Source organism: Kwoniella shandongensis, chromosome 6 (assembly GCF_008629635.2).
Source record: "Kwoniella shandongensis chromosome 6, complete sequence".
Classification (NCBI taxonomy): domain Eukaryota; kingdom Fungi; phylum Basidiomycota; class Tremellomycetes; order Tremellales; family Cryptococcaceae; genus Kwoniella; species Kwoniella shandongensis.
In genome coordinates this window covers 633,160-655,248 of record NC_089292.1, presented here as the reverse complement: position 1 = coordinate 655,248, position 22,089 = coordinate 633,160, and the positions used below count along the sequence as shown (strand labels likewise).

The window sequence follows — 22,089 nt, the reverse complement described above, 5'->3', positions numbered from 1 at the left end:
CAGGTAACTCGCAGCGTACAGCTCAACTCATCGCTCCCTCCACCTTTCAAGTCCATCATCGTGATTCGTGCTTCTCTCCATACACTCGATCCTTTGTCTCTGACTGTAACGCAGCATGACAATCACGTCGAGCTCTGGATCAAAGGTCAAGCCGCTTCCGCCGCTCTCCGTGCAGTTTGTAGGTGCTTGACTTTAGCGATAAGGTGTACACGCTTATCAGATGCCCATTCACAGCTCGGCACCAGCAGCGGTGGGGGCCCGATCTTGAGTCGGAACTGTTCCTCGTTAGGAGTGGATTTTGGCAACGAAATATGGTGTGAGTGCTCTTACAACAGTTGTTGTCCCTCCTGCAAGACTGCATTATCTCGTTTGTGGGGGGGTGCAGCTGATCAATATGAAATTATAGTATTTGATGCAGCCGATGCGACCTTGTTTCGACTGCATCAGTCATCCTTACGAATAGCCAATATCACCCGAATATTCATCACCCACATGCATGCCGATCATGTCTTGGGACTGGTGCCTGTTCTCACAACAGTGATGAGCGGTATCGGAGTGAAGCCGGGCGAGACTGAACGACTGAAGGAGCTGGGAACGAAGAAGAAAGCTACCTTCAACATATACGGTCCGGCTGGATTAAGAAAACTGGTCCGAACATGCCTATCTTTGACTTCTGCGAATTTGGCTGGAGTTTTTGCGGTCCACGAGCTATTTCAGGATGGTGAAGGTCCCTCGGTAGGATGTGAAGAGGAAGATTTGCATCCGAACGAGGCGGTTGGGATGGATCTGAGGGCAGATAATGAAGGGGTGTGGAAGGAGATACTAGCAGAAGGGAACGGTAAAAGTGGTAGAGGTTGGAGCGTCAGTGCCGGACCAATAGAGCATAGAGGTAAGTGGTCACTCCCTTCTTGGCCAAGGCGCGACCTGACATTATGCCTTGTAGTTCCATCACTCGGTTACATCCTTCAAGAACCCTTACCGCGACTGCCGCTCGATACTGCCAACCTTGTCCCATTACTGCAAGCGAATGCCGAAGCACTGGCAGTCTTGGATCCACCAGTGAAGCACCCTCTGTCTCTCCTTTCGCATCTCACTTCCTTACCCTCGCCACCGCCATATACCCTCCCGTCAGGCGACATTCTGACTGCCCCACAACCTTCGGGCATCACACCCCGCAAACTTGTCATTTTCGGTGACTGTGCAGGCGGCACTCGGAACGACGCATTTCGAACAATGTGCGAAGATGCGAGTCTCCTGATACATGAGTGCACAAACGCGTCAATACCAGAAAATATACAAAAGGGCGACAAGGGGAATAAAGTCAGATCGAAGGATCTCGCGCCGAGTTTGGTGGCGAAGAGAGACGAAGAGCAAGCCGCTGAATCGAAATCGCACGGCGAACGGTCAAAGCGGCCGCACGCTGTCGAAGAGGGAGTGTCACCGGATGACGCGAAGAAGGCAGAAGTGAGAAAGAAGGCACAGAGCAGAGGCCATTCTACGCCAGACGAGGTCGGCGAGTTTGCTCGCGCTATTCGAGCTAGGCGATTGGTCGTTAATCATTTTTCAGCCATGTGAGTGGCTGCGCTAAACCATAAAATTCGCCTTCTTCGTGCTGACTCGCATTGTGTGATAACAGGTTCCCATCCCCTCGTTATCCATCATCTGACCCATTCTCATCCATTCTCTCCCCCATATCACCATTTCCATATCCGACGCCATATCCCATTGCTCATTCTTCCGATCCGCCATTTCCACCTCATCCGCTCACGCACTCCGAACTGCATACTCGCCTGATCATGCACTCCATCGCAGATCAAATAACCAACATCTGGGTAGAAAGAGGAGATCAGCACTTAGCAGTGCCAGCGCGAGATTTCATGGTGTATCGCATTACCGGCCATGAGTCGAGCGAGAGCGAAGCTGATGAAGTGAGGGAGCACAAGAGTCAAGCTAGCGAAGTAATGAACAGCTGGCAACGAGTCGGTGGCGTTTGGCTTGAGGCAGAGAAAGAGGGTCGACGCTGGATAGGCGTGGGATCGCCAGACGAGTCTGCATTCGTATACAAACAGTAGACATATATATCATACTCTCTCAAGCTTGTGACGAAACATGATGACACCCTGATGACCGTTTGAGGCGAAAGGTGAAGCGTAGCTCTACATCTACGCTTTTTGTCACCGTCGAAATTCGATACGCAGAAGAAGATGATACGACCTGGTTTAGAGCTAATCTGTCCTGTATCTCGTTTCTGTGTGATTTACAGGAAATGTTTGTTCACTAAAACTCTCTATCATAACTGTGAGTAAGGTTGTATTTGGTGAGCCAAACCTTTGTCTTGCCTGTCTAGACAAGTTTTTCTGACGGTCAATCCATTGAGCTATTACCCCTCACTATTGCAAGCAATGCACATATTTCTGCTCACTCTTTAAATGGAGCTGCAACTGTTCTTGGAGAGAGCGCATACCGTTGGCGGAATGATAATTGTAGGACGAAGCTCAATTGCCCGCTACCTTGCTCGTGGGTGCCACATGTTTCTTGCTACCTGTAATTTTGCCACTTTGTACCTGATGTCAGCCGGTAGACCGGGGCTCCCTTCTGTTCCACTCCAGAAGCGACGTCAGTCAAAAGTCAACCATCATTCACCGCATTATTCGTTCTTGGCTCTCTCTTATACAATCAAGTTGTCCTTCTACAGGGAGATTCCCACTCAGACCGTCATTTCATCTCTACAGAACCACAGGCGCAACCTTGCTTTCTAGCTCATCACCATGTCGGGGTCCTTTGCACCTCCATCAGGTCCACCACCACCTACCGCTACCGGCAGCACCGCCTCCGCCGCTGCACCTCAACCTACCGATGACAATCCGTTCGACCCTCCTCCCGCTTACACCCCGTCGGCAGCTGTAGCAGGCGAGATGAGTGTCGCTGCTGGACCGTCGAGGATGGATTTTTCAGGTCCACCACCTATGCCGGATAGATTACAGCACAACATCACAGGTGTGGGAGTGGGTTATGGACCGACCCATCATGGTTCTCAACCACAACAAACTGGTGGATGGGGAAGTTCGATATCCTCTCAATCGACTGGATTCTCTCAACCCAACAGCGGATTTCATCCTCCGCCTCCACCTCGACATCCCTCGACATACAACTCAACACCACCCAATGCCAAGACAGACACGCCGAGCAGCAACTACGCAGACGCAGGACCCTCAAGACCCCCTCCACCTCCCCAAACTAATGGACCTATCGATCTATCACCGACCGAAGTGCCTACGCCTGGTAGACCACTGTTGTATAAAGGACAGCTGTTGGTCTATCCAAAGGGATTCTTTTGCTACAAGTGCGGAAATACGGGATACAAGGCGAATGATCCGTCGAATCCGCATGAGACGGTGAGTCCAGTGCGATGTCTGTTTCAGCTTGTTCCCTGTATGAATGACCCTTCTATCCTATCTCTGCTGGCAAGCGAGACCTACCGCCTTGGTGACAATCCTGTATTTATTCCGAAAGACGAAGTGGTGAAGACACAGGCTAACACCCGTTCCGTTGTGCCCTTAGGATTGGCGAAAATACGGCAAACCATACAATTCTGCACTTTCCCATTCCTTCGCAATATCAACCAACCCTTCTTCCAACCCATCCACAATCTCATCATCGAATTTCCAACGTCCCTTACCTACATATAATGCACCACCACCACAGATTGCAAATGGAAATATCCCTCCTCCCCCTCCTTCTCATCAGGGGAAATGGAATACTTATCCAGGACAAATGGCCCCTCCCCCTCCTCCTCCGCCGCCGATGATGATGCATCCTCCTCCACCTCTACACGCGATGCCAGGTCAACAGATTTTCGTACAAGCTACAGCTGGACCAGTCCCTCCTGGTGCTTTGGTAGTTGGGCCTGGAGATCCGAGAATTGGCGGAAGGTGAGTGCACAGCTCTTCTGAATGTGATTCAATGCTGATCTAGTCTAAACTTGGTCTGGTCGCAGGCTATGCTGGCGATGTAGTGGTTCAGGAAGAGAAATCTCGTTCTTCGGATTCGACGACGGAAGGTGTTACGAATGTCGGGGATTGGGGAGACTGTTCTAGTTAAACTTACGATTTATCTCTCTCGCATTTTGCCCTATCCATGACGACGTTAGTATAATGAGCATGTAGCATGTCACAAATCCCCTTGCTGCAATGAGTGAATGGGCAACGATCAGGCAACTACGTCCAGCTATTCCGTCGTATTGTATTGACGACGTCGGAGTTGCTCAACGAACATGAAGAAACCTATGCAGATCGTGAAATGCATATCATATACCGACTCATGTCTAGTCCGACAACCTATCAAGCTTCTACCACCTGCTGCCACCAGTGGCACCACCTCGTGTCGAGGGAGGGGTGTTCGCACCGCCACCTCTTCCACCTCTGACACCCATACCTCTCCTGTAAACACCACCTCGCTCTGGTACAGCCTCGCCGTTGGGAGGTGCTGCTGCGGGGGTAGCAGCGGGAGATTGAGGGGATGCTCGAGCAGGAGCAGGAGATGAAGGAGCGGGGGTAGATGAGGGTGATTCACCCGCACCACCAGCCGCTTTGGCAGCAGCTCGTTCTCTCCATCCACCAGCTTTGACGACGGTCGGGGCGATAGCAGGGGGCGTGCCAGCACCAGGAGACCCAGCGGCAGCAGCGGCAGCGGGTTCTGGTCTTCGGTATGCACCAGTACCGCTCGATCGTTCCAATCTTCGTCTTTCTGCCTCCTCTTCTCGCTCTCGTTGCTTTCGAGCAATCTCGTCGAGCTTGGCCCTTTCGGCATCTCGCTCTTCCTTGAGTTTCCTAGCTCGTTCAGCGGCTTCGGCTTTTCGAGCTTCGATCTCAGCAGCAGCTCGCGCTTCTTCCTCTTCTCGAGCAGCCTCCTCAGCAGCACGTTGCTCAGCCTCCTCTGTAAGACATTCACGTTTGTCAGATACGTCACAGAACCCAACATAGTACGCCAATACTCACCTCGCTCTTGTTGCTCTCGCTCCAAAGCCTCGGCTTCCTCCCTGTCCCTTCTCTCCTTGTCCTTCTTTCTCCTCTCAATGACAGCAGCCTTCAACTTCTCCTTCTCCTCCTCAATCTTTCTCCTGGCCTTCTCCCTAGAAAGTCTGAACTCCTCCTCACGTTGACTTTGCACCTTCTCCCTGGCTGAGAGGTAATCGGGCATCATTCTGCCCAACCTGTTCTTCATCTCCAAGACAGCCTTCTGGTGAGCGATCGCCTGCTCACGTGCTTGGACATTGGAACGCTCGTGAGTGACCTTGTCCTCGGTCTTTTGTCGCTCATAGTCTTGAACAAGCAAGGGTCGCTCCTCTTTTCGGAAGGCACGTTCAAGATGGTCGACCCTCTTGCCGACGATACGGAGTCGTTCGGCAAACTCCTTCTTCTCCTTGGCGAGCTGCTCGACCTGCATGGCGACAAGCTTGCTGGAGTCGAGGTCCTGGATGTTGGAGATGTCAACCTTGAGAGCGCCCTTGGCAGCGAGACTCGCGGCGAGCTGTTTAGCCTCAGCCTCCTTGGTCTCGTTGATCTGCTTTCGAACTCGGTCGATCTCAGCCTGCTTCGCTGCCTCCTTGGCTCGTCGAGCATCTTCCTCGGCCTTGGCCTTGAGTTTCTCGGCAAGCGCAGTAGACTCCTCCTTCTGTCGACGGAGGTTGGCCTCCTCCATAAGCTCTCTTCGCTTGGTAACGATTTGTCGTCGATGAGCAACAGCCTTTCGCTCCTCCTCAGCCTGAGCAATGGCCGCAGCGAACGCATCGGCACGGGAAGCGACAGGAGCGGGGTTGAGGTACTGGATGGTATTGTAGAGACAGATAGCAAGGTTGGAGAGACGGTTGGGCTCGGCGGTGTTGCTGACGAAAGTGATGGTCTGAGCGACGTGGTCAACGGAAGCGTTGATGTCGCCTCGTTGACAAGCGGTCATGAGGAACTTCTCGAGGGAGGACATGTCGGTGGCCCATGGGGTGTTGTCGAAGGGTTTGACGAGGTTGAGGATGTGAGAGAGGGTGACGGTGTCGTAAACCTGAGCAAGCTCTTGCACCAATCGAGAGAGGACAACCTCTCGAAGGGCGGGAAGGTAGGGCTGGTAGTCAGCGGAAAGGGAGGTAATCAGAGGAGCAAGAACCTTGCAGGCGGTGGTAGGTTGGAAATCGGCCTCAAGGATGTGGTAGATTTGACGAAGGTCGGCAGGAACTCGCTTGAGGTGCTTGGCGGCGGCGTCGTGAACAAGAGCCTCTCGGGTGGGCATCTTGGGGAGGTTGAGAAGAGCGACTAATCGTTGCTTGCTCTCAACTTCACCGAGGGGAACGGCAAGAGCACTGAGCAAGACACAACCGGAAGCCTTGTCGTTGACGATGCCAGCTCGCTCGGCGTGCTGGAAGTATCTGGCCCAGGCAGCAGCGTGGAATACAGCGGTCTGCTTTCCACCCTCAGCCTTGAAGATCTGGGTCAACTTCTCGTAGTAGTTGGCCATCATAGCAGGCTTGGTGTGCTTTCTGCCAGCAACGAGACCGTGGACATCCTCAACGGATCGGAAAGCCTCCTGCCAAAGCTCGAGCTCGACAGCGGTCTCGAGTTGGAGGAATCGAGTGTCGAGGAAACGGGAGAGAGTCTCGGGGTCGGAAAGGTTGATGGCATGTTGCTGGTGACCGTATTTGGCGGCATTGGCGAGATCCTTTCGGAGACGCTGTTCACAGAGACGTCGGAAGTCGGTCTTTCGCTGGTGAACCTTGCAGAAGTTGAACGCTCGGTGAGCGATAGACTGGTAGATGATCTCAAGTCGGTCGTTGCTCTTGGCGATATCCAAACTGATGTCGTAAGCATCCCAGCAGAACTTCTGAGCAGGAGCGATAAGACGTCGTTCGATTCGCTCCCTGTCACCGGCGCTGTCCACAAAGGTGTCGAGGAGGATTGAGGCGGGCTGAAGGGGAAGGTCATCATCGACAACGGGGGCGTCGGCAAGAGCAGCGACCTCGGTCTTGGCCTGTTCGGAGGCAACGGACAATCGCTCTTCGGCTTGAGCGATGAAGTGGTTCAAGACCTTCTCGATAGAAGCGACGGAAGTGGTCTGAGCAGCGTTCTTGTAGACGACGAGAGCAGCTCGAGCGTGGGCTTTTCGGTTGAGAAGGACACAAAGGTCAATGAACTTGATGGCGATAGGCTCAAGAACGTTGATGGGGGTGTGCTTGAATCGTTTCCTATGGGACACACACTTGTCAATCATCGCATACATGAGTAACTTGGAGACAGCTTACGATTGGAACACCTCTACGAGGTTCTCAAAAGCCTGTTGTTGAGATTGGGGTGTACCGAGAGCAAGGAGCTCTTCAGAGCGCTACAAAAAGGAGTCAGTACTGGCCATCCCATTCCTCCCTCAAGGTCTCCTGCACCCACCTTGAGCGCATTTTCGGGTTTGACGTAGATAGGAGGCATCTTGTGCTATAATCCTATTTTTTGAATGTTGAACGAAAAAAGGTGTAAATTCGTTGATGAGTGATGGGTCGAAGTCGGGGTGGGGAATTTCCTCGTTGAAGCAGACTGGGATCTTCCTCCTTGATAGGATTTATCGATGGCAGTCGCTGGGAATAGGTGATATAGGAAGAAGGGTGAGGTAGAGAAGAGAGTAGAGCTATTTGTCGAAGTGAAAATGTCACTCTCACTGTCGTTGATGCTGCTCGTTGCGCGTGGTAGTCAAGTGTGAATCAAGCACCTTCTTTGTTCTGATCTCATCCTCTTACCCCCTTCGCTTGTCATAAATATTATTCCCGAATTTCCCCGATTTGTGGCAGCGAGTCAATGGGTGGGTGGTTGATTGATGAACGGAATCAAATGTCACTTATTATGCTGTGTGACCATGACGCCACGATCCGAGCTGCAGCTTGCTTGCTGCTACATCCCATTCACAACATCACTCATATAGACAGTCATAGATTTGCCATCCATCACCCAACTAGAACCTAACCTCGCATACATCTTCTGGCACGAATCAGGGGCTAGAGTAGAATCATGGCAGCATCTTTACAGCATCTGTGAGTCTCATTGGGCAGCTTCATCAACGCCAATTGCTGATCACCTCATTACTTACCTCCCAGCGGCCGAGGTGGTGAGTATCTCTCGTGACATTGGCCATTCCCCGGGATCGTGGTCGTACTGACGGAACGACCCCTCATAGCTCTCAGAGTAGCCAAGAATTATACAAAGGGATACACGGACACTCAGACCAAAGTTCGAGATGCGACCTCGAACGACCCATGGGGTCCTTCAGGAACTCAGATGAACGAGATTGCCCAAATGACATATAACCAGTGAGCGGCCGACTGCCCACGCATCCAGTCCAGGGTAAGAAGTGTGGCTGATGATAGCTGGCTCATTACTGCAGGAGTGACTTTGTCGAGATCATGGAGATGATGGATAAGAGGTTGAACGATAGAGGGAAGAATTGGCGTCATGTCTTTAAGGCTCTCACATTGCTCGACTACTGTCTTCACGCCGGATCAGAGAATGTCGTCATCTATTTCAAGGACAACATCTATATCGTCAAGTACGTATTACCTTGCCTTCCCTGAGGCTGACTTGACCGTATCGTTGCATCAACTAACATGTTTGGTCTTGCTACAGGACCCTCAAAGAGTTCGTTCATGTTGACGATGCCGGTAAAGATGTCGGTGCCAATGTCCGTCAAAAGGCAAAGGATATCACCAACCTCTTGCAAGACGAGCAGAGACTGCGAGATGAGAGGAGATCGAGAGGAGCGATGAGAGACAGGATGTTGGGTAACATAGAGAACAGTGGATTGAAGGGTGAGACGGATTACGGTGAGGGGCCTAGGAGTCCTGTAAGAGAACCGGCCAGGTGAGTTGTCGTGATACGATGGCTCTCATAGATATATCTGTTCAACACCCCGTATTATATAGCTAATGTTTGCCGATGCCCGTTTACAGACGGCCGCCCGCTCAGTCACGAAACGAAGACGATGACCTCAAACGTGCGATTGAAGAGTCCAAGAGAATGTCAGAAGACGAGGCGAAGCGACGTAGTCAGGTCACTCAGGAGGAGGATGATCTTCGCCGGGCCCTCAGGATGTCAGAGGAAGAAGAGGCGAGGAGAAAGAGAGAGCAGGAGGAATCGACGAAGAATGCCTTGTTCGACGACAATCTGAACATGTAAGTTCGCATACAGCATACAGCAATAGACCGTGTCAGCGCATGCAGACTGACGATACTCGTTACTTTGCAGCCAATCTCAGAATGCGTATCAGCAACAACCGGACCTTTTCGCGCAACAAACTCAGCAGATGCCAATGCAGCCTACCGGTGGATGGCCTCTCGTCGATGTTGGATGGGGCCAGCAACAAATGCAACCACAATATACGTCTTACAACGTAGGTGATAACCGTATCCACTAGTCATGTCATACGATCCGCTGACCATCCCCTCGATACAGCCCTTCCACGCTCAGATGTTGCAACAACAACAGCAACAGCAACAACAAGAAGAGTACATGCGACAGCAGATGGCTCTCCAAGAGCAACAGCGTCAGCAGCAGGAGTGGATGCAACAACAAGCCTTCTTGCAACAACAAAACACTTCTCTCCTCGCCCAACCGACCGGCTACGGATCGAACAACCCCTTCGCTCCAGGTGGTGGTCAACATCAGCCTCAACAGCAAGCCGCATCTCCCCAACCTTCCAGCAGCTTCTTACCTGTTCCTGTCGTCACTCAACAACAACAACCTACCTCGCCTCAACCACTGGAGCCTCAGCAGACCGCGAAGCCAGCTTGGACAGCGCCGAAGAAGGACGATGGACAGCATTCCCAATTGGCGAATCTTTTGGCGAGGGGCAGAGAGGATGGTATGGACACGTTTGGAAACACAGGTGTTCTTCGTGAGTGCTTGATCTGGTCTACCGGGACGTCCTGGTGAAAACTGACTAATACTACATACAGGTATCCCCATCGGTTCGCAATTCGCCCAATCTAACCGATTGGCTATTCAGCAGCAAGCGACCGGTTTCGGTGCCAACAACCCGTTCGGTCAACCGCAGCAGCAACAACAACAACAGCAGAAGCCGAATGATCAACCGTTCTTTTCGATCTAGGCGGTTTTGTTTCGGGCGGGGAAGTAATCATTTGCAATGTGCCCAGTGAACACCGAAGGAGAAGGTGACAGGCGATATTTCATGAAGCATGAAGCGTGCATGGTGAGGAGAATATGGTATACCCGTATATAGCGTTGTAGGATTGGATTGGGATAGCGATGTGATGATGCAAAATTACAACGTGAAATACATGCAACATTGATCTCTAGTAAAAAAACAAAATCACACAGACGAGAGTTCAAAGTAGTCTATCTTAGTTAATTAGATTAGGCAAACTTCCTCGAGATGAGAAGGATCAAGATTGATATGGCTGCTATTATAATTGCGTCGAGCCAAATCGGGACGACACGCCTTGATGAGAAAGCTTGTGTTTCTATTGGAGGAGGAGTGACGGGGGGAGATCTGAATGACCATCTTGATATGGTTGGAGGAGGTCGGGGGGGAGGTACTGTTGCCGTACGAGTGGGTAGTTGTGCCGGGGCCTCGGATGGGCGCTGGGATGATATAGGAGCCGGAGTATCGGAAGAGGGTGATTGCGTTGCTTGACTGGACGGATGTGATTCCGATTGAGGGAGTTCTTCAAGCGTCGGAGGGATGATCTCGACTGGTAGAGGTTGTGCTAGTGTTGCTGAAGTAGTATTGAGCGCAGAGATGGGAGGTATGATAATCGGTATTTCAGCGGGAGATGGGTCTATTGATATCGCTGCATCGCTGGACTCAGTATTCGGTGACTCGTCTGGCTGAGCTTCTTCCTCTCTGCTTGCTGTATGCGTTTGTTCATCCCTCCGTTCTCCCTCTTCATCCTTCTCAGCGCTTCCATCCTCACCCGAGATACCCATTGAGTCCGTATCTCTGCCTTTCTCCTCTTGTGAAACAGCGCTCGACCCCGTCGACCCTCTCACTGACAAAATCTCCTCGTTCCTCACACCACATATAGGACATTTCCAATCCTTTGATAATCTTGCTAATCTCCTACGTTCCTCTTTTGAGTAATCCAGCGCGCCAATGGCAGAGAGCGCTTCGCCAGATTGCATCCAGAATGATCGGAGGCCAACTACCGCTGTTCAATCAAATCAAACACCAGTGTCAGCTTCATACCGTACGTATTCTGAGAAGGAATGGATGTACTCACCCGTTCTTACTCCCCATGCGGGCTGCCAACTCCCAGCGTGGAAACTTGTCAATCCGTCTATACAGATCTACGCGACGTGATCACTCCAAGATCAGTAGAAGTCCTCTCGCTTGGCATCAATTGTTGTCCACCGGACCAACTCACCTTCTTACCTAGTTCGAAGCGTCCGTTCGGTGTCATGAGCATGATATCAGGTGCTGACATGGGATAAGATGGTGGTAATAATATACGAAGGTGATATAAACCTAAACTCCACGAGAGGATAGGTAAGAACTATGAGCTTCGCAACTCCACACTCTGGCCATCAAGAAGGAGCACCACTCACCCGACTCGTATTCGCTATCTTGGACGCCTCGTATCGTACAGTGCCATTCGAATATATCGCTCTGAGCAAGACAACACGAGCAAAATCAGTACGCTTCTTCGACCTTGACATCTCACGTCACATAGCTCATGATTGAGAAGTATCGCCTGACTCACCTCTAGAGGCGCCGCTACGAATCCATCTTCATCAACATTCGCTTCTGACAATTCTGCAGCTTCTTGCATGATGCGTTTCACAGCCGTTGAACGGAGGTTGACTTTCGGTCGTGAGGAGGATGCCATGGCGAGAGATGATGTTTCCACTCGACCCCGAGTGAGTTGATGAGCTGGACAAGAGTTTGTCTATGGGTGTGGGTTGTACAGAGAGCAAATAACTTGTGAGTCGCAGTGAATATTACACGTATCAATTCCTTTGTATCTGTCTGTCTGCACGTCATCACCATCGACTTCGCTGTGACTGAGCTGGTGGTTCTGTGATTTTGCGGCGATCACCGCCATCTGTTTCATCTCACCGTCCCAAGTTACTCGGCCGTTATTGCCCGATCTCTCGCTCGCTCTAACTTGTAAATACTTTGAACATCTTGGCATACTGGATCCACCTATTCAGCTTCACTTCGTCCGATCGTCCCACCCACCCGTCTTTTGTGTCTCGTCTTTCGCTCGACTCGTTCTCCTGGATCCCACCTTGCACCCTCTCGCAAATCATCCAAAACACACATCTCGATCTAACACCTCCCCCTCGTCCGTCCACGATGTCTGACCCATCCCAACTCCCTCCTCTACTCGCTCACACATCCCTACCAAACCTAGCACCGGTTGGCAAGACCGATTCAGTATCTGTTGGACTGGATGGCGAAGCAGAGGCGGGACCCTCCTCTAGACCCTTTACAGATGCGCAGGTTGAAGAGTTCAGAGAGCAAGATAGATGGTTACCTGTGAGTCTGGGTGGACGACTATACAATCGCTCTTGGTCCGGGAGAATGTAATCCTAGAGCATCTATCCTGGCTGTTCGGAATGACGGGACGGCTTAGTATTGGCTTAATGACTGACTGATGCTTCAAATTGCAGATCGCAAACGTCGCTAGGATTATGAAATCGTCTTTACCAAGTTCTGCCAAAGTCTCAAAAGAGGCGAAAGAGTGTGTACAAGAATGTGTATCAGAGTTCATATCTTTCATCGTGAGTGTGCACTTCTACCCCCTTTGTCCGACTACATCCCATCTCCTCAACTGCCTCGCAGCATGTGGCATTCGCTGACCAAGCGTATTATCCATCCTCTTCCGTCTTTCTTCGCATCTCATTGACGGCTACTCCACCTGATCGACTGTGTAAACTCTCGCCCGCAGACATCTGAAGCTGCTGAGAAATGTCTGAACGAAAAGCGGAAAACGTTGAATGGGGAAGATATCCTGACTTCCATGCGAGCGTTGGGATTCGATAATTACGAAGGGGTATTGAGAGTGTACCTGGCCAAATATAGAGATGTAAGTGGGGTTTGGGACGCGCATCCCCCTTTACATTCTTGTCATCTCACATATTTTCTCCTGTTGGTCTGGTCTGATGAACATGCTAACTACGCTTGCCCAGGCCCATCATTCATTACCGAAAAGACACGCTGCACATGACGATGATCTCGATGACGAAGATTCCCAACCACCACAACAACCGACAGACGGACGCAAGAAACGAGGAAGAGGTAGGGCTAGTGCGGGTGGGACAGGAGCCAACACGACGAATGGATCGAATGGGAATGGTCAAAGTAATGGGAATGGGAATGGGGAGAACAAGGCAAAACGGAAAAAGGGAGATACTACCTAAACGAAGGAAGGATAGAAGTGAAGATCACAATCGTGGTTAGCTTGTATATTCACAGACAACGGTCTCATGATAGCATGCACAATCATAAGCATTGAACGGTGTTGGTCCGCCTGACACTAGTCTTCTGCCGGGTCTTCCTCGTACAGTGTTTTGTCGTCGTGAAGATTATTGTACAAATCGATGCGGACGTGATGGAACTTCATTACTATGCCTATTCATGCCTTCATGCAGATCTATTCTAATACTTCTTAATTTGACTCGCTCGTAGCTACAACGCCAATCGGCTAGAACAAAGCTCTACACATCGGACAACTGCTCGAATGTGACGAATTGAACCATTTGAAGAGACAGCTCGCGTGGAATCGGTTCTTACACGTTCGACACGGTTTGGTAGGTAATGTTCGATCCGTCAATGAAATGATCCTACCAAAGCAAAGTGTCGGGTTAGTTCACCAACTCTAGCAACACACACAAAGATAGGAGACGGAGGGGTAAGACATACGAATAACAGATGGCACATTCTACAACACCTTCGAAATGTAATGACACGTTCTTCTTGAACACTGTCAAAGCTTCGAGGATCAATCCGTTCTATTCGATGAGCGAAAACAAGATTGTCAGCAAATGCACTCGCAACATCAAAAGTGTTCAACATCGATCGGTCCCACAACCCGAAACAATCAATCTGAGACCCGCCTACTCACCCTCGAAGTTATCGTCTGCTGAACAGACATCAACCATCCTCTCCACTTATTCTCCGGCACCCCCACTCTTCTCAGATCCCTCACATCAACACCCTTAAGTGGGAACTCGGCCGGAAGTCTGATCCCAATCTCCATAGGCTGTTCATCCACCACATAACTTGCTATCGCTTCTGCTGAACCGCTTCCGCTAGCTGCTGCAACTGTCGCTCCTCCACCTTGGGCAATTCGCACATTCAATCCTTCTTCGGTCAGCTGAGCCATCGAAGCCGGCTGTCTCAGAGCGGCAAACTCGTGTCCGATGATCACGGGAGAGTAGTGTCGAGCGGTAAAGGTCAACATGGACATCGAGAGTTGTCGGTCTTTGAGCGATTCGTAGTAACTTCGAAGGGACGAGGGGATGGTGACAAGAGCTCGATAGTAGAGATGTGAAGCGAGTGGTGTCAAATCGGCCACCTCCTCAGGGTCGAGTACTGTTGAGGCAGATCATATTAGTAAAGTGGGGTGGTTGAGTCGAAGTGCGTCACACTCACAGTCCGGGTAGAACTCATCAACAGCATATTGACTCGCGGGGAAGTTCCACGCGCCCATCTCTGACACACCAAGCATGGCGAACAGCATAGGCACCAATCCGTCCGTTAGCAGCTTCGAGGTGTTGAGCTGATCGAGATACGCCCATCGCAGTGCTCGGGACTGTAAGGGGATGTCAGCAAGAATTGTCAATGGCGACAGGCATTCCGGGCGACTCACAGCATCTTCGAAATGGTCCAGAATCGCCATCCAGGAGAGGAGTTGTCCCAAGATCTACATCAACCGTCAGTCATGCTGCATCACACTTCCCCAATGAAGTCCACTCACAGCTGAGATGCCAACCTCTCCATGCCAGTCAATCGCCAATCCCTGCTCGACGATTCCAACTAGTTCGTTGGGCAGCTCGATGGTACGATGAGCATGTCCCTCCTCCGCTTCGGCCACTGATGTCTCCACTTCAAGCACGAGAGCAAGCGTTTCGTGTCTGATGACTCGACTGAGAATCCTGTATGCAGCAGATTGCACTGACGATGATGTGGATAGCTTGAGGAGGTCACAGAGCTATATCAGTCTTGTTAGCAGTAGTTCCTCCTGTAGAACACCATCGCGTTATGCTCACCTGACCAAGACTAGCGTTCTCCATTACTGTCTCAGGTACATCCACCAGGAGATCAAGAATGAGTCCTTGAATGTATTGTAAGGGCACCGTGTCGGCTATTTTTTTCAATATTAGTTGGACGTTCCCAATCAATAATTATGGCCATCTAGGTGCAACTCACCATTTCTACACTGCAAGAACAGATCCAGGACCAGCTTCATGTGCGCATCTTTGGCTGTCCACGATGCTCTGAGCGCTTTGTTGGTTTGACACAAGTCCCTGATCTGTTGCAGCAGTACCAAGCTCTGATAGAGCAGGCACAATGTCGACGGGTCGTCCATTTTCGAGGCCTGTCCAGTTGAGGTTGGTCAACAAAAGTTCACCTCCCGAACTCGCGAAGCTCACCTCTAATCCACTCTCGACAAGATCAAAGATTCCATCCCAATGTGCTCCGCTCAGATCCTGTACGATAGGAGCCACAGCAGTCTCCAGCTCTGCGATCCTGTATTCCACCTCCTCCGGAAGATCGTCGGCATCATCGGATGTCAACCATCCCGTCACGTGTCGCAAGACGAACAGCGCTCGCTGCTGAGGCAGGAATACCGATGCGGCATCTGCCGGTGGAGCAGACGCCACTAGAATTCGAAGGAGGGGAATCCCCGATTTGGCAACTTGGGACGCTCGGATGGAGGTGACCGCATTAGCGAGACGGTTTTGGGCAGTCGCGAATGATTTGGTATCAAGCATGAATGGCTTGATGGCGAGAATGATCGCCAAAGCCAATTGGGGTGCTGCCAGTCACAATCGTCAGTATAAAGTCCTTATTATGATGGAAAACTCACCCCGATCCACCAAAGTCATAGCATATGTCAGCCATGCTTCCCCCTCACTTTCGCCAGCGCCACTCTGCCTCAAGTGTCTGCTCAAGAGATCCCTGAATGATCTCGCGCTAACGTCTCCTCCGGTCGCCGTGACATCGTCCTTCAGAGCAGACAACAGACGTTGAAGCAGATCTGCTTCTCCTGGTAGTGAGCCAGTCTTCAGGATCTGGACCGTGGAGGCATGCCATGTTGGGGCTACCTCGTCGACGAAAGCAAGAGCGTAAGAGATCGCTCCCTCTACTTCTCGAACCAAGTCGGACAGATGGGTGATCGAAGCCGTCATCGAGAACAGCCCCCTTGACGAGCCAGGAACAGCAAGCGCATCTTGTGTGAGCTGCACGGCGGCCAGGGCGACTTGTAGAAGGGCAGGCTCAGAGTTGACCAAATGTCGATCGGCTCGCAAGAGTGCAACGGCTGCTTCGGCACAACGAGCGGCCTTGGACCGACCAAGGGTATCATACTCCGTTGTGAGACTGGCTTCGGTGATGTCTTCTGACGAGTATGGAATGATTGAGTCGACGATCGGCAATGAAGGATGTGATGATTTGGCAGCGTGTGAAGAGATTTGATCGACAAGTTGCGGTGTAGGAGGGAGGAGTACCCGAGCAATTTCTTGCACTGATTTTGCCTCGGTCGTACCCAACGTAGTCGCAAGAGCCACGTCAATCAGAACACTCGGACTAGAGTCTCGTCAGTTGAAGACTACCAGATGACGCATGACGTGACCAAACTCACTCGACATGCACATCAACCCGCTGGATAGCGTCTCGCAAAGCATTATGTACCCCTTGCAAGACTGTTGCTTGCTTCTCTGCTGACAGCTGCCCAAGCTTGGTCCAAAGAGCGGCGAGTGTTTCTGATTTGCTCTCTGCTGCTGCAATGTGGCCGGGCAATCTCGGCAGAAGGAACAGAACATGGTGAACAGCGACCAGACTCTGGATCCAGAGGTCGGACGCTACAACCTGCTCCAGGTGTTCTCCAGCATAAGCCGAAAATATCTCGAACGCAGCTCTTGGTAATGCCACGTCCAATGTGTCGGTGGTCGATAATCGTTCTGTCGAATCGTGGAGTGAAGTACATGTGAGAGCCAAGACCTCATCGAGGGCATCTTGGGAAAGGTTTTTTGTGTCCTTGAGACAGCCCGTCACCACAGCTGTGGCCTCCGTAGAGCCTGTTAACAAAGCGACTTGAGTGGCTTCGGTAGCGATGTTGTCAACTAATCCCGATTGTAACAGCTCAGTAGACTCCAAACCTAGTACATTTGTACCGACGGCAAACCGCTTGCTCGAATCGATGTCGGTAGATTGCAAAACAGTATACAGGACCTGGCGGAGAGTTTCTTGCTCTGAGCTTGTCGAGTTGATCGCCGTGGCATCGAGGAGCGAAACAAACAAAGTTGGCGACAAGGTGGATACCAAGGATGTGCTGTTGTTCTGAATTAAAGAGACAAGGTTCTATGGAAGGGTCCAATTAGTGTTGTAACCGATATGCCACTGTAAGTCGCGCTTACCTGCTGTACTCCACTGTCAACCAGTTGCGGGAACTGTGCAAATACCTCCACCAACGTCTCAACGATTACTGTGGGAGACACGGCATTACCAGGAAGAGCCGTCGCTAAGTGGTCAACACATTGTCGTACGAGATCAGTCACCAATGTCTCGGCAATCTCCTTGACATCTCCAGCGTCCGTCGCATCTCGGAGTGCTGACAGCGCAGGCAGACTCCGAGGAAGGATTGTCGTGGTTTTGCTCTCAGGTTCGCCAGCAGGGAAACATGCTTCCGAGAGCGCTCTTCCAAGGACTTCGTCGAATTGACCTAGGAGTGCAGTGTCGATAGCTGCAAGTCGCCCAAGGGCTTTACCAAATGCGGCGGCTTCTGATTCCGCGGCGGTACCTCGAGCACCTCGTCGACCGCCGGCTTTCCCGCCCAAAGCTAAAACGCCGTCTCGCCACGCACGTCCCGCGAACTGATCCTTTGCCAGCGTCAATGCGGTCTGCTTCCCGTCCTCTACGGACCACGCTTTCCCGATCAAATAACCAGTAGAATCTAGGATAGCCTGGAAGAATGCTTGGAAGTTGGATTGTTGTCCTGGTAGGGAGTGTGTCGAGAGTAATCTCGAATCGATTGGAGACCAAAGATGAGAGAAGAGGTTCTGAAGCTGGATGGAAGGTCCTCCTGACAGAGGCAGGAGGTCTGATGGCAAAGTAGAGATGACCACCAGGAGTAAGGGATACGTAAGGTGGGGTACTGACGGACATATAGTGGAGATGAATTCGAGGAAGTTGCCGTAGACAGCGGACGACGGGGTTTGTGTAGGTGGCGTGATTGCTGATCTGTCATCGTCATCCGATTCGGCATCGTTCCCGTCGTCACTTTCATCTTCACCATCGTCTTCGTCGTTATCGGAGTCGGGTCCTTCTTCATCCTCGCCTTGCAATGACTTCTGGTCAACCTGCTCCGAGCCTCGTCGAGACGAGCCAATGTCCTTTGTTAGCGTCCAGCATTGAGGCCATTCTAGAACAAAAGTGGTCAGTTCGGCGCCTTGGCTTTGTACAGTTTAATGAGATTAAACTTACTCCGCAGGAATCTGGCTACTGACGGACCCGCTGTCTCCCAAACCACTGCTTCCTTCTCCAGCCAACAATTGCCAAGGACGGCGTTTGACACCATTTGTAGGGTTTCTGGCTCTTCGATCTGAGCAGGGAACGTCTCGAGTAGGGTCGTAAGTAAGGAGTAGCCAGCACGTCTGATCGGAGGCTGGCCGACACCCAACGAGGATGCAGAAGATTCGTCGGCATTCGAGGAAAGAGCGGTCCACAAGAGTGGATTTCGAAGCAGGTTAACGAGTTCCGTGGGGAGTGAAGTGACACCAGTTTGTGCCAGTTGCTGAAGTAGCCATGCGAGTCCGGTGAGACCGCCGACTCTGTATCGAGCTAACCTTTCCTCGATGAGCTCGTCATCCTCCGCAGCAGGTGTCGCTGCCTGTTGACGAGATGGCGGGGTCGGCGCAGATTTCGCTTTACCTCCTTTGATAGGCTGCCCTTTCTTAGGAGCAGGAGATGGGACGGCCTGTTGTGTTGCAACAGGCGCAGGGTGAATATTGTCGTGGAGGGTAGCGGGATCGAGAATCGACAATGTGAGGTATTCGACGAGGTATGACAGTTGCGGTGTCAAGTCTATTCGCTCAGCGTCTGATGAGCTTGTCTCGCCCTCGACTGCTGGCTTCCAGCTCGTTGATGCCTCCCAGCTTTTGATACCGGCGCTTCCGGCACGTCTCCCTTCTTCCAGAGCAGCGACCATCCAGGATCCGAGTATATCTCTGTTTTGGGTGCTGGGAAGTAACGAAAGTGATAAGGTTTCCAGTATGGCAGAGCGAAGTGAGGGGATAGAAAGGAAGTCGGCGTGTAATTGGATTGCAGTTGAACGGTGGAAGGGAGACTGGAGTAAACTAGCTAGGTTGTGCAACTTTTACAAAGGATAATGAGTCTCGACAAATCGGTTGTGGTCGTTGGTACTCACCCAAACAGGGATCGCCGATAAGAGGGCTGATTCCTTGATCTCCTTCTCAATCTCTTCATCTTCTGTCCCTCCAGATCTGGAGACTTCTGATACCCAACCATCTCTCAGCTCTTCCAAACCTTTTCTTCTCGTAACATCATCTTTCTTTCCCAATCTCCTCAGAACCACGACCAGCTCTGCAGGCAATGTTCTCGCCAATCCTTGTCCATCTAACGGGTCAGGGATCGGTGGTGCGGGTGGTTTTGGTGGTGGTATATATTGCTTCACCTTCGGTAAAGCCTTTTTCTGAGCCTTTGACAATTTCTTCTGACCTCGCTGTTTTGTCGTTCCTCCATTGTTGGAAGGACCTTGATCGTCCTCGACGTCTTTGCCGGCTTTTTTAGCATGCTTCTTTCGAGTCCCAGCTGACGCCGACGATCCTTGAGTCTTTGATTTCGCCATATTGCTCTTTGGTGGACCTCAATGAGGTGATATATGTGAAGGACGAAACAAAAACAAAATGTCAAATGAATGTTCTCCTTTCGATCTGGTTCTGCTCTTGTAATCGGTCTCGCTCTCGCGCTCTCCTTTGACGTCAAAGCAACGTAAAGAAATGGTGACGTCAACAAATGTGAGAAAAACACCGTCAACCTCCACTCAACTGATCCATCCCATTCGTGCAACTGTTGTTGATGGTGTTGAAGCATCCGACTCCCTTCCACTTCAAGTCACTACAGCAACATGAGTAGCAAAGAAGAAGAGGATAGCAAGTATACCTGGTCTTCCACAAGTGGAGTCAGAATAGAAGAGTTTGTCAAGAAGATTCGTCCGAGTATGGTCACAGATGACGAGACCAATGTGAGTACAACACACGTATAGCCTTCACTCTCCATGGTGCGAGCCTGAACAGTGTACTGATGTAGGGCGTTTCGCCTGCTCTCAGTGGATCTTTGTGTCTAACGATGATGACATGGGAGATCCTGAGAGAGAAGCTCATGCAACTGCCACCGGCGAGGCGAACAAGCTCTGTGAGTCTGGTGCAGCAGAATCTCAACAAAGCGGCTGTATCTGACATCGTTTAGTGGAGAAACTGGAGAAACGACTGACTGAGATAGAGGTAGGTAGTAGCATCTTTATCGTTCCAGGTAGACGACTGATCTGTGACCCGTAGGAAGACGAAACAATACCCGTTCGAGCAAAGAAAGGAGTCAAGAGCAAGAAAGCTGTCCGAGACGAGGTAAGTCGGTATGCTCACCTTAGGTTCGATTTCGTTCTAACACTTGCCTTAAAGGCACACGAAGAGACTAAGGCTGGACTGAAAGAGGTCTCTCTGAAGCACAAGTGGACATACGGGAAATGGTATGTGGACCAGCTATACCGAGCTCAGATGTAGGCTCATGTGCCCTTTTCGTTTATCCAGGATGTTGTTCCCATCTCACGACTTTGTCGATGGTACATGGTCAACGCTCGCTCAATCCGTCGCTAAGGGACCCCTGAAAGATGCCGGAGTGACATGCGCCAAAGTTGCGCCGACCCCTAGCTCAGCTAGTGACGGCGAGACAAAACCGCATCTCATCTGTCTTTACCTCACTGATGTGTACGACCTCGACGCCGTTAAGAAGGTGAGCTTAGTCACACTCTGGTCGCTCGATCACCCTCATCGCGAGGACTGACCGTTCGTAATATGCAGGTCCTGGAAGTACTTCTTACGGCTCACGGAATCGAACCCTCCTCTGTCAAGTCGGATCTGTACACTGTGGCTGGTATAGATTCGAATCACCCTACAAAACTCCGCTCAACGATATGGCGTCCAGCGGAGGTAATCGAAGGCGGGGTCGAGGCAATCAAGGTGAGTCGCGAAACGTTCGCATTCTATCCTTGCGTACATGGCGAGCTGCATAAGCTGAATATTGTGTCCAGGCTCTGAAAGCACAGTACAAGCCCACACGGAAAGCGTTCAGTAAAGACGATAAACTCGCCGGACCGGTGATCATCGACGATACTTCTGACGACGAGAAAGTAAGCAAGGCAGTGAAGCGGAAGCAAAAGCCAGATCCTTCACCGGTTCCTGAGGAAGAGCCAAAGGACGAGACGGGGACTAAACACTCGAATACGAATAGTGCATCGATGAAAGCCCCTGAGAAGAAGAAAGCAACGGAAGGGGGAAAGGATCTGATCAAACGCCAAAAGTCTGCGGCGTGAGTTCATCCGCTGATATCGATCGGCCATCCAAGCAGTAGTGAGACTAGCTGATGTTATGGATCATAGAATGCGCTTCAAGGAGAATGATATATTTGCTGGATCAGAGGGTGATTCGGACTAATGGTAGGATATCGCCTGGACTTTGTAAATCGATCGACGTGTGGTGATGCCTTCAGGGAGACTGGGAAGATATTTGTGTTGTATTTTGTAGATACCAAGCATATGTATGACGATGATGGCAAAGGATTAGTAGCAGGGTCTGTGCATCACCTGAG

The 22,089-nt window shown here is 51.2% G+C and overlaps 8 protein-coding genes across 8 annotated transcripts; 5 read left to right on the top strand and 3 right to left on the bottom strand.

Annotated features, from left to right (window-relative positions):
* Window positions 1-115: 115 nt before the first annotated feature.
* On the top strand, window positions 116-2,072 carry CI109_103556 (uncharacterized protein; the record flags this gene model as incomplete). Its single annotated transcript, XM_032005688.1, has 5 exons — window positions 116-178; window positions 235-316; window positions 407-889; window positions 944-1,571; window positions 1,637-2,072. The coding sequence occupies 5 exons, from the start codon at window positions 116-118 to the stop codon at window positions 2,070-2,072; spliced, it is 1,692 nt and encodes a 563-aa protein (XP_031859935.1).
* Window positions 2,073-2,768: 696 nt separating this feature from the next.
* On the top strand, window positions 2,769-4,097 carry CI109_103555 (uncharacterized protein; the record flags this gene model as incomplete). Its single annotated transcript, XM_032005689.1, has 3 exons — window positions 2,769-3,395; window positions 3,562-3,932; window positions 3,998-4,097. 3 exons carry the CDS (start codon window positions 2,769-2,771, stop codon window positions 4,095-4,097), a joined length of 1,098 nt encoding a protein of 365 aa, XP_031859936.1.
* A 251-nt stretch (window positions 4,098-4,348) lies between these two features.
* CI109_103554 (eukaryotic translation initiation factor 3 subunit A) lies at window positions 4,349-7,463 on the bottom strand (the record flags this gene model as incomplete). Its single annotated transcript, XM_032005690.1, has 4 exons — window positions 4,349-4,935; window positions 4,998-7,228; window positions 7,286-7,365; window positions 7,425-7,463. The coding sequence occupies 4 exons, from the start codon at window positions 7,461-7,463 to the stop codon at window positions 4,349-4,351; spliced, it is 2,937 nt and encodes a 978-aa protein (XP_031859937.1).
* A 573-nt stretch (window positions 7,464-8,036) lies between these two features.
* Window positions 8,037-10,128, top strand: CI109_103553 (uncharacterized protein; the record flags this gene model as incomplete). Its single annotated transcript, XM_032005691.1, has 9 exons — window positions 8,037-8,059; window positions 8,123-8,133; window positions 8,203-8,335; window positions 8,410-8,571; window positions 8,649-8,882; window positions 8,972-9,193; window positions 9,267-9,411; window positions 9,474-9,915; window positions 9,977-10,128. 9 exons carry the CDS (start codon window positions 8,037-8,039, stop codon window positions 10,126-10,128), a joined length of 1,524 nt encoding a protein of 507 aa, XP_031859938.1.
* Window positions 10,129-10,394: 266 nt separating this feature from the next.
* CI109_103552 (uncharacterized protein) lies at window positions 10,395-11,866 on the bottom strand (the record flags this gene model as incomplete). The annotated part of the gene is made up of 5 exons (XM_032005692.1): window positions 10,395-11,188; window positions 11,261-11,327; window positions 11,405-11,505; window positions 11,586-11,646; window positions 11,741-11,866. The coding sequence occupies 5 exons, from the start codon at window positions 11,864-11,866 to the stop codon at window positions 10,395-10,397; spliced, it is 1,149 nt and encodes a 382-aa protein (XP_031859939.1).
* A 470-nt stretch (window positions 11,867-12,336) lies between these two features.
* CI109_103551 (uncharacterized protein) lies at window positions 12,337-13,403 on the top strand (the record flags this gene model as incomplete). The annotated part of the gene is made up of 4 exons (XM_032005693.1): window positions 12,337-12,519; window positions 12,654-12,764; window positions 12,932-13,069; window positions 13,173-13,403. 4 exons carry the CDS (start codon window positions 12,337-12,339, stop codon window positions 13,401-13,403), a joined length of 663 nt encoding a protein of 220 aa, XP_031859940.1.
* Window positions 13,404-13,687: 284 nt separating this feature from the next.
* CI109_103550 (uncharacterized protein) lies at window positions 13,688-20,074 on the bottom strand (the record flags this gene model as incomplete). Its single annotated transcript, XM_032005694.1, has 14 exons — window positions 13,688-13,826; window positions 13,906-13,994; window positions 14,108-14,577; window positions 14,638-14,797; window positions 14,855-14,908; window positions 14,963-15,196; window positions 15,255-15,349; window positions 15,415-15,583; window positions 15,639-16,024; window positions 16,076-16,794; window positions 16,850-17,568; window positions 17,625-18,628; window positions 18,691-19,579; window positions 19,634-20,074. 14 exons carry the CDS (start codon window positions 20,072-20,074, stop codon window positions 13,688-13,690), a joined length of 5,568 nt encoding a protein of 1,855 aa, XP_031859941.1.
* Window positions 20,075-20,353: 279 nt separating this feature from the next.
* Window positions 20,354-21,935, top strand: CI109_103549 (uncharacterized protein; the record flags this gene model as incomplete). Its single annotated transcript, XM_032005695.1, has 9 exons — window positions 20,354-20,470; window positions 20,556-20,640; window positions 20,695-20,729; window positions 20,784-20,849; window positions 20,904-20,971; window positions 21,033-21,234; window positions 21,303-21,461; window positions 21,533-21,810; window positions 21,881-21,935. The coding sequence occupies 9 exons, from the start codon at window positions 20,354-20,356 to the stop codon at window positions 21,933-21,935; spliced, it is 1,065 nt and encodes a 354-aa protein (XP_031859942.1).
* Window positions 21,936-22,089: the final 154 nt, after the last annotated feature.